At 37.9% G+C, this 17,661-nt stretch overlaps 1 protein-coding gene across 20 annotated transcripts in view; it reads left to right on the top strand.

The window, feature by feature from the left end:
* PARD3 (par-3 family cell polarity regulator) overlaps positions 1-17,661 on the top strand; it is a 666,688-nt gene that overhangs the window by 367,931 nt on the left and 281,096 nt on the right. For 19 of the 20 annotated variants that reach the window (XM_046011672.1, XM_046011682.1, XM_046011678.1 and 16 more), the window contains 2 exons: positions 6,161-6,252; positions 8,517-8,600. In XM_046011672.1, the coding sequence (XP_045867628.1) occupies positions 6,161-6,252; positions 8,517-8,600 (176 nt within the window). The remainder of the gene's footprint in view (positions 1-6,160; positions 6,253-8,516; positions 8,601-17,661) is intronic. The other variant, XM_046011680.1, reaches the window with a different exon arrangement.

The following is a 17,661-nucleotide window of genomic DNA, read 5'->3' on the forward strand; positions in this document are numbered from 1 at the left end:
CTCGGCAGGGAGCCTGCTTCCCTCTCACTCTCTCTGCTTGCCTCTCTGCCTACTTGTGATCTCTCTCTGTCAAATAAATAAATAAAATCTTAAAAAAAAATAAAAAACTTACTCAGATCCATATAATATGGTAGACAAAGGGTTAACAAAAATCTTCCCCTCTTCCACATGAGAGTTTAAGCTTTGGTTATTTTTTGGCTCTCTTTTTCTGAAAACCTGGTAAAAAGCTTGCATCCACTATCTTTATATGGTACAAGTGACCTCTGATTAGTAAATTGCATATGGGCTCAAAAAACAAAGTATGTGACAAGCAGCTCTGCCTATGGTGTTTTGAGGTGCCTGCTTCTGTGAGGCGTGAGGGAGGCTTTGAAGCCAGAGGAGCCCTTACAGCCTGCTGACGTGAGTCCTTTCCTGTACCTGAGCTGGGACACACAGGAGTCGCTTTGGGACAGTTACACAGCCTGCTTCTTCCAAGGATGCTGCCTTGCTGGCAGGTTGGGTTTCCAGCCTTAGGTCCTTTGGGCATCTCAAATATGTAGTCAGAGTAAAAATACTACTAGATTCATGGGAGAGGGGCGGCTGCTTCTCCTTCCCACCCTCAACCCCCACCTCTCCTTGTGCTCTCTCTTGTTCACTGTCTCTCTCAAATAAATAAATACATTAAAAAAAAAATACTACTAGATGGCTTTTAATGAAAAAAAATGAGCACTCTGTTCTGCTCCTCCTGATTGTCCCAGTCCCTCTCCCCAGAGGGACTATTTATGGATATATTTATTCTGGTACTTACTTCCATGTTTCTTTCTTTTTTTTTTTTTTTTAAGATTTATTTATTCGACAGATAGAGATTACAAGTAGGCAGAGAGAGAGAGAGGAGGAAGCAGGCTCCCAGCCAAGCAGAGAGCCCGATGCGGGGCTAGATCCCAGGACCCTGGGATCATGACCCGAGCTGAAGGCAGAGGCTTTAACCCGCTAAGCCACCCAGGCGCCCCTACTTCCATGTTTCTAAATAAAATGTTAGGTTGCTCTTTCCTGGTTACTGGTTATTGACATCTGTTGACTTGCCACTGTGGAAGATGAAGGTTTTTTCTTTTCTGCCACTTTTACTTGCCACGTTCCCATTTCCTCGCTATTGTCACATCAGAAGTCTAAGTGAAATCAGTAGCCAGTGCCACATTAGACGGCGGTTTGTGGCTCACTGCATGACCAGGTAGGCACTCTGATTAATTTTTTTTCCCTTTACACATTTTCCTTTGCTGTTCCTGGAGTCAGTTGCTTTGACCTTTAAAAAATCTATTCTGTTTTATCTGTGTATTTCTGAAACTTTCCCCCCACATTCTCTAACAGGTCTGTCAAAATATTTCCCAAACGTTCAAAAATATTAGACCAGTTATTAATTTCTTTTTTTTCTCAGGGAGATAGACTTTCCAGACTTCTCTATTCAACAGAATAGAACAACAGTTCTAATCTGACTTGGCTGCTGCTTCTCTGAGCTGTCTTTTCACCTTATTCTGGGACTTTCCTTGGGTTCTGTCCATTGCTTTATTGAATTTCTTGGATTTTGCTGGAGCACATCCAAAAATAGCTTAATATGAAAAGATCCGTGGGAAGTAAAGACTTCGCATATATAAAGGTGTTTTTTTTTCAGCTTTCCTACTTGATTTTTCTTTGGTTGGTTTGTTGAACATAGAAATACCCACTGAAAAATTTGATTTAATATAGAAGGTATGACTCTGTTATCTAGTAGAATTTAGTGTTACTTTAAAAAGGCATTGTTATGATAGAGCATTTTGTTACTGATAACTCCTAGTCTTCGTTTGCTAGCAGTCATACAAATGCTACCATTTGGCAGTGCTTAGATTAAGCTCTGTTGTTGAGAGATAATTCTCCTTTGTTCTCTTCCATTTTTTATGTCTTGAGAGCAGAAGCCTTTGTTGTGGACTATCCCTGCAAGGATGTATGTACAGCATACAGCCTTGGAAGATAGAGATAGTGTGTCCCTCTACAGCAGCGGACAGACACGCTTTTGCCTGTGTAAGGTATTTGGGTTCCCTTAGCTCAGATTTACTCTGTGTGCACCAGCGTTCCTGGTGTGTTCCTTACTTTGTAAGAATTGTAGCTGGAGAAATGTGCTTAACAGGATGATACTTTGGCTATTGCTGTAATAAACAGTCCTTTGTCTCTGACCCAGGGGTCTTGTTTTTTTCCTGTAGCATCCATGAAGCTATGCAGGATAAGTTAGGGATAAAATCGTAGGTTCTTCATAGTTTTTTTTTTTTTTTTTTTTTAAGATTTTATTTGTTTGTCAGAGAGAGAGAGAGAGAGCACATGAGTGCACAAGCAGGGGGAGCTGCAGGCAGAGGGAAAAGCGGGCTCCCCGCAGAGCAAGGAGCCAGATACTGGACTCTATCTCAGGACTCTGGGATCCTGACCTGAGCCAAGGGCAGATGTTTAACAGACTGAGCCATCCAGGCATCCCTCTTCATAGTTCTTGACATTTGTTTTTCCTCTGAAAATTACCTCGACCCATAGTGTTTTCCTCCTTGTGCCATTTGTTTGACTGTATACAGCATTTAGTTGTTTGCACTTTTTAATGTGTATTCTCATTTCAAAGACATTTTACAATGAAGGTACTTTGTATATAGCAAAATGCAACAAATATCAGGGTTTTTTTAAAGATATTTTATTTATTTGATAGAGAGAGATATCACAAGTAGGCAGAGAGGCAGGCAGAGAGAAAGGGAAGAAGCAGGCTCCCTGCTGAGCAGAGAGCCCAATGCAGGGCTTGATCCCAGGACCCTGAGATCATGACCTGAGCCAAAGGCAGAGGCTTTAACCTACTGAGCCACCCAGGCGCCCCACAAATATCAGGTTTTTTGAAGGCTTCTAAAATGTAGATTTTATATTTAATTGAGTAGGTAATATGCTTAATAGTAGAAGGTAGGTAATATGCTTAATATTAAGTTGCCTTGTAAGGCACAAAGTATGAAAGGATGAATATATACTCTTAAAATGTAATGGTGTAACACTACCTTAAATAGTTTATTTGCAGTATGTTTCATATGTCATGTATTTCTCTTTTCAGTACCAGCTAACATTTACTGGGCAATTACTGTGTGTCAGGCACCATGTTACACTTGTTTTACAGGTTACTTTATCCCTCTCAGTAGTCCTAGGAAGATGTTTTTATTGTTTGTATTTTACAAAAGAAGGGATAGAAATAGAAGGGGTATATAACTTGCCTAAGGATATAAAATTGGCAAATGGTAGAGTTGGTACTCACACCCAAGGCCATTTGATTCTTGAACCCGAGCTCTCATATAAAATGCTATAAAATGGAGAGAAGGAACAAGATAAAAAAGGTGTGTTTTCTAGGGTGCCTGGGTGGCTCAGTGGATTAAGCCTCTGCCTTCGGCTCAGGTCATGATCTCAGGGTCTTGGGATCGAGCCCCACATTGGACTCTCTGCTCAGCAGCGAGCCTGCTTCCCCCTCTTTCTCTGCCTGCCTCTCTGCCTACTTGTGATCTCTCTCTGTCATATAAATAAATAAAATTTTTTTTAATTGTTATTTTCTCTTCTGGTAGTTTTTAACAGTGTGTAGTTTAAATTAGTATTATAGGCCTTTGTTATTGATTTGACATAAATAAAAGCCAAGTTCCATTTTCCGTGTCTGTAATGGAATTCAGTATATAACTTGTGCTAAAAGTAGCCATGTTCAGTCACAGCTTCTTAAAAGTACAAAACAACAAAGTAAAGTGACACAGGATCCGATATTTACCCATCCAAAAGTTGGGACATTTTCAGTTGTGGTTCCCACAGCAATTGCATCTCTGCCTCAGGGCAGTGAATGTTGCGATCTAAACTGAACACCATATGCAGCTGCATGAAATAATATTCTACATGCTCTTGGGGGCCTGATAATGGCCACTGTGGGAACAGTGAATGTGTAAATTATCAGTTGCTTTTTTATCACTGGAGTTTGGGGCATTTCCTTTATGTGGCTGTTTCGTAGTACAACTTAGGTGTTTTGCTGGTAATACATCATGGTGGCATTTCAGTGGTGCTTAAATTATTAATGAATCCTGAAATAAAATGTTTTTAACTTGAAAGATTATTTTTATGTTTTCCATCTGATTTATAAACAATCTCTTTGGCTCTCCTCCCTACCCCCGCTGCCAGTGGAAAAGCATAATTTTAGGAGTTCTTGTTTATATTTAAAGTGTGGTTCTTAGGCAGGTTCAAGATGCTGGTTAACCTTTGAAATGTGTTGTGTGCTTGTGCTTAAAAGAGATAGATGACTAAGAAGTGCATATTAGAGCCTCTTAAATCATAGGATCATCAATCTTCAAGTACCTTCACTTCATGCAGTGCACTGCCATTGAAGACACATGGAACCTATCTACAACTCATAGAAAAACTTGGTACATTCACCTTCTTATTTTGGTGGATTCTCAGAGGTATTGTCAGTTGGGTGTTACCAACTGCTCTGTGTTGACTTAATACTGCTTGAAGAATTTAAAATACTGCCTTAACAGTGTGCTGAACCTATGACCTTTGCTTATCATTTTGTTGATTGATGTCTTTGTTGATGACATATAAATTTCTGCTATGAGTCTCTCAAATACATGATTAAAAATATAAAATTTTTCTTTTTAGGGGCACCTGGGTGGCTCAGTTGTTAAGCATCTGCCTTTGGCTCAGGTCATGATCCCGGGGTCCTGGGATCAAGCCCTGTGTCAGGCTCTAGGCTCAGTGGGGGAAGCCGTCTTCTCCCTCTTCCACTCCCCCTGCTTGAGTTCCTGCTTTCACTGTCTCTCTCTGTGAAATAAATAAATAAAATCTTTAAAAATTTTCTTCTTTTTAAAGAAGACTTTTTCTTTAAAAGTTTTAAACTTTTCTGCAATTTAATAAATTCACATAGAAAATCACTGTTACCAAATTTATATAGTAGAAAGGGATGGACCTAACAAATTACATGTTTATATAAATTATATGTATAAACTTCCAAGAAACAGATTAAATAAATTTTATTTATGTGTATTTGAAAACTTATTACCCCGAAGATTTCTAGGGATGATTTTGTTTTTATTAGCAAAATATATGGAATAACTGCTGGGTACCAGGCACTAAAGGATCCAACATGAAGACACTGAGCCTCTAAACAACTATGATTAGAGATTTCAAGTCTTTTCTAAATACTCTAATTTGGTTAAAAAGGCCTTTGATATCAGTCATTCATGTTTATCATTATTCAAATTATCCTGAAAAGCCAACCTAACTGTGAACTCCTTAATGAAAAGACAGTGACCAAGGTTATATATAAAATGAGGCATATTGTTGAGTGGCCATTTCATTTTTTAGGCGCCGTCTCATTTATTCCACACACACCTTTTGCAGGACCAGCGTACTTACCCGGTTTCTACAACATGTTGGAACATAATGTTTTACAAAATTCTGCCTTCGTTAAAGATGCAAAAGTAGGGGTCGATTATTTTGCTCTTTGTGCCTGTCCCTATGCTTCAAGCTTCATAATAGAAGTAAACAAGTGGTTCTTTATGGCTAAGATCTTAATGCCTTCAGAGATACTTCTAAATAACCAGTCAACTGGCTTAGGGTGTCTTTATGTGAAATTTCAGGGGATGAAGGATTTGAGTGTAGGGTGGTACTTCCTGCATGCTCATTTTGACGAACTGATTTAGAGGGAGCATTGATTTAGGAAGAACATTGAAGATTTTGGTAGTTACTAAGGTTTTTAATGGTCTCAACTATTTGGGTTAGTAAAAATTTTAAACACGTATTGCCTGTGCCCTGTACATTTATTTATTAACATAACATTGTAGTAATGTATAATTATACCTGAAAACATACACTGAAAAGTGAAATAAAAATGATAAAGTTCACGTAAGTAGAACTTCTTTCCTTATTGTAGTGGTGTCTTGTCTTACCTCCTGGATATGCTAACTCAGTGGACTGTAGCTCTAAAATACAGCTTGGCATATACACATACCCATCTTATCATTAACACTGATATTCCCTAGAGGAAGGACCTAGTTAACACGATCAGAATGCCTACCAAACTCCAGTTTTATCCAGTTTCCTTTCACATGATGGAAGTAAACCTAACACGGAGTATACTTCTCTTCTTTGTGCTGTGTGTCTCTAGGATGAGGATGGGACAGAAGAAGATAACAGTCGCGTTGAACCTGTTGGACATGCTGACAGTGGTTTGGAGAACATACCCAGCTTTTCTCTGGAGTAAGTTACGGATGGTTTTAATTAATTTTTTAATATACGTGTAGCATCACTGACAGCAACAAGTATTCCAAAAGCATATGGCATGCGGAATGTTTGTGCTTAGTTAAAAACATGCCTTGCATTGGTTTGTTTTCCAAAGAGCATCTTTCATCTATTGCGTTAAGTACGTAATGTAAGAAATATAGCATGGAAATTCCCATGGACCTGTCCTGGTTTCATGCCTTGGCAAATACTATTAAAAGATAATACGAAATAGTATTTGATTGAAAATGTTTGTCATGTTAACAGCATTGTAACTGTTTTCAAATTGCTTTCTATGTCTGTGTTTTGGTCATTTGTTTGTTCTTCAACTTTGCTAAGTTAAAAAAAAAAAAGTGTAGATATACTTTGCTTGAAAAACCAGTTGGAGCATGTAAGCATTAGTCATTTTAGTATATATTTTTTCGATTTGAAGAAATGGAATTTCTCAAGATATCGGTTGAAGAATTAGAGTCATAGGTTAGGGCTTTAAACGGAACTTTAGGTATAAAAGGGCAAGGAAAACTTTACTGTATTATCACAACTTTACAATTATCTTAAGTATTGACATGTTTAAGTGGAAAGTGTTCTCAGGACTTCTTCCCTTGGTAGTTTAGACCGTGGAGGGCAATCATTCTGAAGTTTTGTTTGACTTTGTGTAAAGTTGAGGGAACCTAGATAATCAGCATTTTTAACTCTTAATTCTGTCTTCCCTTGGTCTTCCAAGGGAACTTTCTCAGTGACATTAAACAGGGTCTAGAATCAGGGGATGTTTAGATAGGCAGCAACCAGTACTCTCTATTAGAGTTAAGAAGTACTTTCCATGTCCTAGTTCTTTTCAGAAAGAATGTGGAATAAAATAAATTTATTAAAGTTACCATTACTATTTTCAGTTGACAAACTAATCCTCGAATAGATGTTCAAACGATATGTAACAGTATCTAAAATAAGAAGTTGTGAAATTCTAAGAAAGATACAAAAATTAATTTGTTTAAATAGTATTACTTCCGTAAATATTTTGGCAGTTTGGCAGAATTTTAATTTTTTCCTAGCTAACATATGTGATTACATCTATGCACATATTCTTAATTTTGTTTTGATTTGTTTGATATCACTGTCTTTATTTTTCTTAGTCTTTGTATTATATAACAAGGACATTAATAGTATCTAGGATAACTTTAGGTTTTTATTTAAGAAATACAGTTGAAGGATTGGCATTTCCATTATGTAAGAACTAAACTGATATCTTTGTCAAATTCACTGGTAATCATAGTTGTCTAGGTTGCTTTTACTAGATACTTAATTGAAATACTATTTTTAAAAATTGATTGTCAGATAAGACCTGCTTAGATTTCTGTGCCCCCCCCCCCCCCCGCCCCCCGGCACAGAAACCTATGAAGAAAATGAGATCTCACTGAAGGGATTTAGAAAATTTACATTCTCCAAATTATACCAGTTTTTATTAAACTCAGGCTCAGTAGTAAAGTACTTTATGTAATAGAAGTAACTTCATGTTACTTACATCTCTCTTCATGACTTTAAAGTTTGGTTACAAACACTTAGAGAAATTATTTGATTTTAGCAGGTATCTACTAGCTCTGAGGAATGAGTTTCATTTCCCGCATTGTGGGACACTTCCAGAAGCTTAGGACTTTGGATTGTTGTGGAATAATGTGGGCAGGAAGGATAGCTGGATCACATCTGGCCTGTCCCCAACGGAGGCAAAACAAAAGCTTTGACCTCACTGGATTATTGGAAGGATTGATAATGTGACCTAAGCAGGAGCACTTTGTAAATTTTAAAGTGCTGTGCAGCCAAAAGCCCTTTATTCATTTACTCTTCCTTGTCTTTGAAATAAATACCGGGACGGAACATTTTCAGTGGAAGCCTAGAGATCTGACTCACAAAATGTGTACTTGTATTACACATACAAGAGTGTGGTCCCAGAGAAAGGGTTCTGTGTCATTTTAATGTCGTCGTTTCTGCTGCTTGCTCTCCTCTCTCCATGCCGTCAGACTAGTGTGCAGGTATGTCCTGTTGACTGTCGCTCTCATCCTCACGCTTATGTTCCAGAATGTGTACGTGGATGCGTGTGCGCTTGGTGAGATTTTCGTTGTGTTCTCTTCTGTTGTTTATTGTGTGTCTGTGTTGTAGCAGGTTTTTTTGTTTTGTTTTGTTTGTTTTGTTTTGGTTTTGGTTTGTTTACAGTACATGTTCATGCTCCCTCATTCATCATTGTCTCACAGTGATATGGTAAAGCTCGTACGAGTCCCCAACGATGGAGGGCCTCTGGGAATCCATGTAGTGCCTTTCAGTGCTCGAGGCGGCAGGTAACGTATCCTGGAGGTTTTTAATTGAATCCTAATGTTGAGTGTTTTATCTTCATTTATGCCCAGATACAGAGTGGTGTTGATTTAGCATATGCTTAATAGGAACATTTTCATTTGGGGCCAACTGCTCCTTCATTCAGACGTATATATCATAATCACAGAAAGCACTTACGCTGATGAAGAAATCAAGCATTTAAATTATTCTAATAATGTTATTGGTCATCACACATCCCTGCAAACATTTTACTTCGCTGTGTATTGATGAAGCACTTTAGAGTCAGAACTCTAGCTGAATTTGCAAAATTAAGGGAGAGCTTAAAGCAGTTTTCTGGAAAAACTTCTGAGTAACTTAGGTAATTATTCATTTTAAATTCATTTTTAGGTTTAATTAGTTCTTAAATTTTTGTAAGATTTTTATGATTATGTATGAAAGTTTTAAAACCTAAATAAGCTATTGATTTATTTCCTATCATGTGGTCTATGGCTCCTTCTCTTTAACCTCTGCACACTCAAATGTCAGAGTTTTGTATCATTAATTACTTCATTACTTTTTAGAATGCATATCTTTAAAAACTTCAAATGTTGTATTAATTACTTTTACTCTGGTGCTACGTTCTGTGAAAAAAGTATTATCAGATTTATTAAAAATTTTTGTTTTAATATCTTTAAATACTGTGAATTGATTTTGTGACTCATGGTGACGGGCATCTGTCAACAACCCATAAACTGCTCGCATCCTTGTCCCAGAGAAATGAGCTGTTCAGGGGCTGAGGTTTACTTGTATCCTCTCTTAAAGCCCCATCCAATAGTTACCCAGTGAAATACACTTACGAACTATTTGGTTTCTTATTTCGACCTTCTTTCTTCTATTGTTGCCATTATTACAATTTTTTAAAACTTCTTTACACTGGGAGAAGGAAGAGGAAAGCTGGAAAGTGACTTTAGACCAGGGACTGAGGATGTGAAACACAGTTTACACCATTGCCAATGAATTACAAGTGTCTAGTATGTTGTAAAAGACAGGTGGACTGTCAGTGATTAGTGTGTGATTAAATTATTTAATTTTTTAAATTGATTATTTGAGCAATTGTACTACTTCCTGGCAAACAGTTCTAATAGTGATGACTCCAGGTTTCACTTCTTTGGCGAAGCACATACTTTATGAGATGTCTGGAAGCTGAAACTTTGATTTACCTAGAACTCTGCTGGAGTATGAGACTTGACAGTTAGTGTTATCTAACAAGCTGTGAAATTCACCTTGACTTTTGAGGTGGCGTTGTATTCACAGGGCTGTGACTGCTTTCCCTTTTTTCCTTCTTCTCTTCTTTGTTTATTTTTAAACTCCGGAGAAGCATTGAAATTTCTTCAAGGTGCTTTCATTTAAACATGCTTAGTTCTTTTTCAAAATGGCCTTTTCCTTTATTTCCTTTAAAGGATACAATTTTAAATGATCTCAAAAGTTAAATCTTTTTTCATTTTATTTCATGAGTAGAAAAAAATGATATGGTAAAGTGCATGGATTATAGCTTCCAAATTTATCTCCCTGTGGGATATAACTTTTCACAAATGAGATTTAATTGTATATACACCAGCTCTGAACCAGTGTTTCGTTTTTTGTTATTATTGAAGTATAATTGATGTACAATATTATATTAGTTTCAGATGTTCAACATAGTGATTTGACATTTGTATATATTATGAAGTGATCACCGTAGTAAGTCTAGTTACCATCTGTCACCATACAAAGTTAATATTATTATTATCTGTATTCCCCATGCTGCACATTATATCCCCATGAATTATTTATTTTGTAACTGGAAGTCTGCTTCTCTTGATCCCCTTCACCCAGTTTATCCACCCCCCCCCCCCCAAACTCCCTCTCCTGTGGCAGCCACCAGTCTGTTTTCTATGAGTCTGGTTTTGCTTTGTTTTGTTTGCTCATCTGTTTTGTGTTTGAGATTCCACATAAAAGTGAAATCATGTGCTATTTGTCTTTCCTTGTTTGACTCATTTCACTTAGCTTAATAACTTCAGGGTCTACCCATGTTATCACAGATGGCGAGATTTCATCCTTTTTTATGGCTGAGTGGTATTGTATTATAGATATACCACATATTTATCTGGTCATCTAGGGATGGACACTTAAGTTGCTTCCATGTCTTGGCTGTTGTAAACAATGCTGTCATGAACATAGGGGTGTCTGTATCTTTTCCAGTTAGTGTTTTGTTTTCTTTGGATAAATACCCAGAGGTGGATTTGCTGGATTGTCTGATAGTTCTGTTTGTAATTTCTTGAGAAATCTCTGCACTGTTTTCCATAGTGGTGGCACTAGTCATTCCTGCCAACAAGGTTTCCTTTTCTCCATGTCCTCAAGAATACTTGTTATTTTAGTGTGTATGTGTATGTGTGTGAGGGGGAAATTGATAATAGTCATTTTGACAAGGCTAAGGGGATCTTGCTGTGGTTTTGATTCCCATTTCCCTGATGATTAGTGATGTCAAGCATCTTCTCATACACCTGTTGGCCTATCTGTATGTCTTCTTTGGAAAAAAGGTCTACTCAGATCTTCTGCCCCGCCCCTTTTTTTTTTTTTTTTTTAATTTTTTATTTGACAGAGAGAGAGACAGCGAGAGAGGGAACACAAGCAGGGGGAGTGGGAGAGGGAGAAGGAGAGGGAGAAGTAGGCTTCTCGCAGAGCAGGGAGCTGGATATGGGACTTGATCCCAGGACCCCGGGATCATGACCTGAACCAAAGGCAGATGCTTAAAAACTGAGCCACCCAGGTGCCCCTCTTCTGCCCATTTTTATTATTTATTTTTTTGCTTTTGGGTGGTGTGAGTTCTTTATATATTTGGATATTATTAGCTGCTTTTATAATGTATGATTCTCAAATATTATCTCCTATTTAGTACATTGCCTTTTAATTTTGTTGATAGTTTCCTTCACTTACAAAAAATGTGTTCATTGGATATACTCCCATTTTTTGTTGTTGTTGTTGTTGTTGTTTGTTTGTTTTATTTTTAAAAGATGTACTTATTTTAGAGAGAGAGAGAAAATCCTCAAGCAGACTCCCTGCTGAGTCAGGAGCTCAATGCAGGGCTCCATCGCAGGACCCTGAGATCATGACTTGAGCTGAAATTAAGAGTCCGTTGCTCAGCTCACTGTGTCACCCAGGCACCCCACCCATTTATTTATTTTTGCTTTTATTTTTCTTGCCTGTAGTGAGATCCAAGAAAAAGTATCTCACCAAGACCAGTATCAAGGAACTTAATCACCTATGTTTTCTTCTTGGATTTTTATGGCTTCAGGTCTTATATTCAAATCAAACTAAAGGTGGATTAATCCACCTTTAGTTAAATTTTGCATATGCTTTAAGACAGTGGGCTGGTTTCATTCTTTTCATTCTTTTGCATGTAGCTGTCCAGGTTTCCCAACACCATTTGTTGATAAGACTGTCTTGCTCCTTAACTGACTGTGCCACCCAGGCGCTCCTATCTTTAACTTTTGATATTTATTTACAACATGTCTTGGTGTTGATCTTTCTGGATCATCTCATTTGGGACTTTCTGTGCTTCTTGGACCTGGATATCTTTTTCTTTTTCCAGGTTAGGGAAATTTTCAGCTGCTATTTCTTCAAATAGGTTTTCCGCCCCCTTCTTTCTCTTTTCTCCTTCTGGGACTTGAATAATGTGAATGGAATATATTTGATATTTTCCCACAGATCTTTAAATCTATCCTCATTTGTTTGTCTTTTTCTGTTCTGTTTGGGTGATTTCCTCTCCCCTGACTTTCAGGTCACTGATTCATTTTTCTGTGTCATCTAGCCTCCTTTTGATTCCATCTAGTGTATTTTTCACAGCAGTTACTCTATTCTTTTGCTTTGTGACTTCCGTTTGGTACTTTCTTATATTTTTCTGTCTCCTTGTTGAAGTTCTTGTGTGTTCGTTCATTTTCTTCTGACTTCCGTTAGCATCTTTATGACCTTTACTTTGATATTTTTCTTGGATAAATTATCTCTGTTTCATTAAGGCTTTTTTTCTGGGATTTTATTTTCTTACTTCATTTGGAACATGTTCCTTTGTTTCCTCATTTCACTTGACTCTCTTTTTTTGTGTATTTTGTAGCAGCTATATCTCCCTGTCTCGAGGAGTGGTTCTGTTTAGAAGATGAACCTTAACATTTAACCTTACCCTTGTTCTTGGTTGTCTCTTGCCCAGTTGTCTCAGTTCTATGGAGTCAAAAAACCCAATCCTCCCCACCTCTATCTGCACCTGGCACTCACGGGACATGCCCTGTGTGCACTACACATGGCTGTCCAACTAAGGTAAGGTCGCATGAGCAGCTAAGGGCAGAAGGCATGGGTCTACTCACCTGCTGCACCTGGAGGTGCTGGCAGTGGGGAAAAGGGGTTGCTTTCCCGTAGCTGTTAGCTAGCTAGAGTGAGGTACAAAAAATGGCACCTACAACACTGTCACTAGCAATGTAGAAATAACCTGTAAAAATGGCACCTGCCGGGGCACCTTGGTGGCTCAGTAAGTTAAAGCCTCTGCCTTCTGCTCAGGTCATGATCTCAGGGTCCTGGGATCGAGCCCCACATTGGGCTCTCTGCTCAACAAGGAGCCTGCTTCCCTTCCTCTCTCTCTGCCTGCCTCTCTGTCTACTTGTGATCTCTGTCTGTCAAATAAATAAATAAAATCTTAAAAAAAAAAATGGCATCTGCCAGCATTCTGTCCCTGGAGAGAAAACCAAGAGACTTCTACCCCTCTGGTAGATCCTTTAAGTTTAGCAAGTGAAATTCTTTCATTTGTAGTCTAGACTTTTTTCAAACTGCTGCTTTTTGAGCTGGGTCCTATGTGTGAGCTCCCTAAGAGGGAAATCTTTATTTTTGATAGCCCTGTGGTTCTCCTTAATGTAATTCCCGTTGGCTTTCAAAGCCAGACATTTTGGGGGTTCCTCCCTCTGATTCAGGCCCAGAGAGTTGTGCGTATCTAGCGTGGAGTACAAACCCCTTGCTCCTCAGGGAGAAGCAGTGTATATGTATTGATTTATGTATGTATATATATATTTATATTTGCGTTATGTTTCAAGATTTTTCCCAATTGTGGGTCACTGTGTTGGGGGATTGTGGCAAGAGCACATGTCTCTGTGGTCTTTTCATCCTTTCTCATGGAGTAGCTGTTCAGCTGGTTCTCAAGTTCTTTTCTGCTGGAACAGTTCCATATGCAGCTGTATGTGTGTTGTATCTGTAGGGGGACATAAGTTCAGGATCTTCCTACACTGCCCTCTTGATCCACTTTCTGCCCTCCCACTTAAATGAGACTTAACCAGTATTTCAATTACAAGCATGTCATTTTCTGTCATTTATTACATTTCCTCCCTCAATGTAAAAGGATATTAGGATAAAATAAATAGATGAAAAGCCTAGAGCAAAAGGAGAATAAGAGAAAAGTAAATGCAGTATAGATTAATTCAGTGGAAGCAATTTCACAGAATCCATCAGACGCTGGTTACCATGGTGTTTAGAGATACAGAACACATTCAGGTAGGCAAGTATCCCTTTGCAGAACTACAAGTTGTTTTATAACTGAGTCATTTTTAATCCCTGTTGATTTGGCATTTAAAGAAGAAGATCTTGTGCAGCTTTCTTATATAAGGGACAAGGCGATTAAGAAAATCATTCTTTATAAAATCTTTTTAGGCATTTCCAGTTTTCATATTGGGAAACAACAGAAATATTTGGGGTTTTTTTCCCCTCAATATTTGTATTGCATTTTTAAGCTTCCGCATGGATTCGAGAGTCATGGTTCTTCAGAGTTAGGTTGTCATTGGGAGAGAAAAAATAGGCAGGCTGCTCAGAATCATAGAAGTCAATCTTGTGGAGTCAGACATGTTCATGGTCCTTGTTCTCAGAAATGCTTATAGGCAGATTCTTCTCATTCAAACGGAAACCTTCCCACATATTTACCGGTTGACAATTCCTGTGTTAGGTGCTAGGAAACAAAGATGAACAGGACATAGTCTTTCTCTAGAGATCTGCAGTCAAGACGCAGTGATGGCCAAGAAATCACACAACTATAATTATGTGATAAATGTTGATTGATAATAGGTACTTTGTGAGTTGATAGAATAAGAATTGTCTGAATTATGTAACTGAAGCTGGCCTGTTGCCGAAGATGATTTTAAATGCGATGACAGCTTATAAAGGGAGCTACGTCAGCTCCGTGGTGGCTGCAAGGGCAAATTAAGCAATGGAGTATAGCAGAAAGGAAGAAATTAAGTGGAACTCATGAAGAAATTGCATATATATCTAGTGGGAATAAAGGAATACATATTCATGGGATGTAAGTTGAAATTTCCAAGAATAACTTCTCTTGTACAAAATTCCAATCATACTTGGGCTTTCTCAATTTTGGAGATATGACTAATTGAATAACACTTACTGAATACTTATTTTTGTAAAAGTGACCCATATATGTCAGGATTGCTTTTTGATTTGGACTTCAAAGTCAAAAAGTCTAAGGAACAATGTGGGATGTGAATTATATATCATAAAGAGAAGACACACAATGCAGGACATCTCGAATACAAATATAATTCAGAAAAATAGGCAGAAATGTGAAGTCAGTGTTAGAGAAATTCTTAAAGCCACTTAAGTATTATTATGGCCTGAGGGATAATGAAATTTTTTGAATAAGAATCTTGCTGGGCCTACTTAAAAAGACTATTTTCTGGAGTAAAGTCGGATGGTCTTTTTTGATTGGAGGCATCAGTGACAACTGACATATGGCAGCTCATTCCCCAACCACTGCCTCACTACCTAGACACAGAGACAACAGATGCCTGGAAAAGACAGTGTTATCTTCCCCTTGTTGCTGTTTCTTTTTTAAATTTTTTTAAAGATTTAATTTATTTATTTGACACAGAGAGAAAGAGCACAAGCAGGAGGAGTGGCAGGCAGAGGGAGAGGGAAAAGCAGCCTCCCCAAGGAGCAAGGAGCCCAATGCGGGGCTCGATGCCAGGATTCTGGATTATGACCTGAGCTGAAGGCAGTCGCTTATCCAAACTGAGCCACCCAGGTGCCCCTAAGTTTTTTGTTTGTTTGTTTGTTTTTAATTCCAGTTAACATACAGTGTAATATTAGTTTTAAGTGTATAATATAGTGATTGATCACTTCCATACATCACCTTGGGGCTCATCACAGCAAGTGGGTCCTTCATTCCCATCAGCTGTTTACCCCATTCCCAACCCATCTGCTTTCTGGAAACCATCAGTTTGTTCCCTGTAGTTAAGAGTCTGTTTCCTGCTTTGCCTCTCCTCTTCTGCTGTGTTTTTTCTTTTCTCTTTGCACATTTGTTTTCTCTCTTAAATTCCACATATAAGTGAAATCATATGGCATTTATTTGTCTTTCTCTGACGGACTTACTTTGCTTATTAGCATTATACTCTCTAGTTCCATCCATGTCATTGCAAATGGCAATATCCCATTCTTTTTTATGGCTGAGTAATATTCCATTGTGTCTGTATACATGTATGTATGTATGTATATATGTACGTATATATATACCTATGTGTGTGTGTGTGTGTATATATGTGTGTGTGTATATATATATATATATATATATCTCACATTTCTTTATCCATTCATCAATTGATGGACACTTCCACAATTCGGCTATTGTAGATAATGCTGCTACAAATATTGGGATGCATATATCCCTTTTAATTAGTATTTTTGTATGCCTTGGGTAAATACCTACTAGTGCAGTTATTGGATCATAAGGTAGTTCTGTTTTTAACCTTCTGAGGAACCTTCAAACTGTTTTCCAGAGTAGAATGCACCAGTTTGCATTCCCACCAATGAATGCGGGAAAGTTCCCCTTCTCCACCTCTTTGATGGTACCTGTTGTTTCTTGGGTTGCTGATTTTAGCCATTCTCACCGGTGTAAGGTGATATCTCATTATAGTTTTGAATAGATTTTCCCTGATAAGTGATGCTGAATATTTTTTCATGTTTCTGTTGGCTATCTGGATGTATTCTTGGGGAAAAATGCTGTTCATATCTTCCACCCAATTTTAATTGGATTATTATTTTGGGGGGTGTTGAATTTTATAATTTCTTTATATATTTTGGAACCTAACCCTTTATCATATATGTCATTTGCAAATATCTTCTCCTATCCCATAGGTTGCCGTGTAGTTTTATTGATTATTTCCTTTGCTGTGATGCTGTTTTACTTTAGTTGTTATCTTGTATTTCCTTTTTTTTTATTTAATTTTATTTTTTTTCAGTGTTCCAAAATTCATTGTTTATGCATCACACCCAGTGCTCCATGCAATACATGCCCTCCATAATACCCACTACCAGGCTCACCCTCCCACCCCCCTCCCTTCCAAAACCCTCAGTTTTTGTTGCTCAGAGTCCACAGTCTCTCATGGTTCATCTTGCCCTCTGATTTCCCCCCAGCTCACTTCTTATGTCCAGCTCCCAATGTCTTCCGTGTTATTCCTTATGCTCCACAAGTAAGTGAAACCGTATGATAATTGACTCTGTCTGCTTGACTTATTTCACTCAGCAGAAATGCCTGTCATTTCTGCCCTAAGCTGCAGGATTTCTCTAATTTTATTTACTTTTGTGTTGTTGTTGTTCTTCATCTTATCTATTAAAGATTTTAAAAACTTAAGACTTTTTTTTTTTTAAAACTTGGACCTTCTTTGAACTTTCTTTTGTTTGTGTCTGCTCTGATGGCGGCCATGGTTCTCAGGGATCAAATGTAGGTAATTGTGGGCCCCCTGTTAGTGTTCAGCGAGGTGAGAGGGTCTTGCTCTCGCGATCCCGTCCTTCCCACTCCTACTCTGCCTTCATGACGGTGGTGGTGTTTATACTGTGTCAGCTTTTATTAAGATGAATTATGATCATTTCCATACAGCTGGGTGGCAGTTGTGAGAGTTTACATTATCAAAGCAAAACTCAGACTTGCTTAGCCAATTTAGATGTCAATAAAACATTTGTTACTTATTTTCAGTTTTATCATTGGTTGTAATTTATACTTAGAATTGGAAA

Source organism: Meles meles, chromosome 7, assembly GCF_922984935.1.
Source record: "Meles meles chromosome 7, mMelMel3.1 paternal haplotype, whole genome shotgun sequence".
NCBI lineage: Eukaryota > Metazoa > Chordata > Mammalia > Carnivora > Mustelidae > Meles > Meles meles.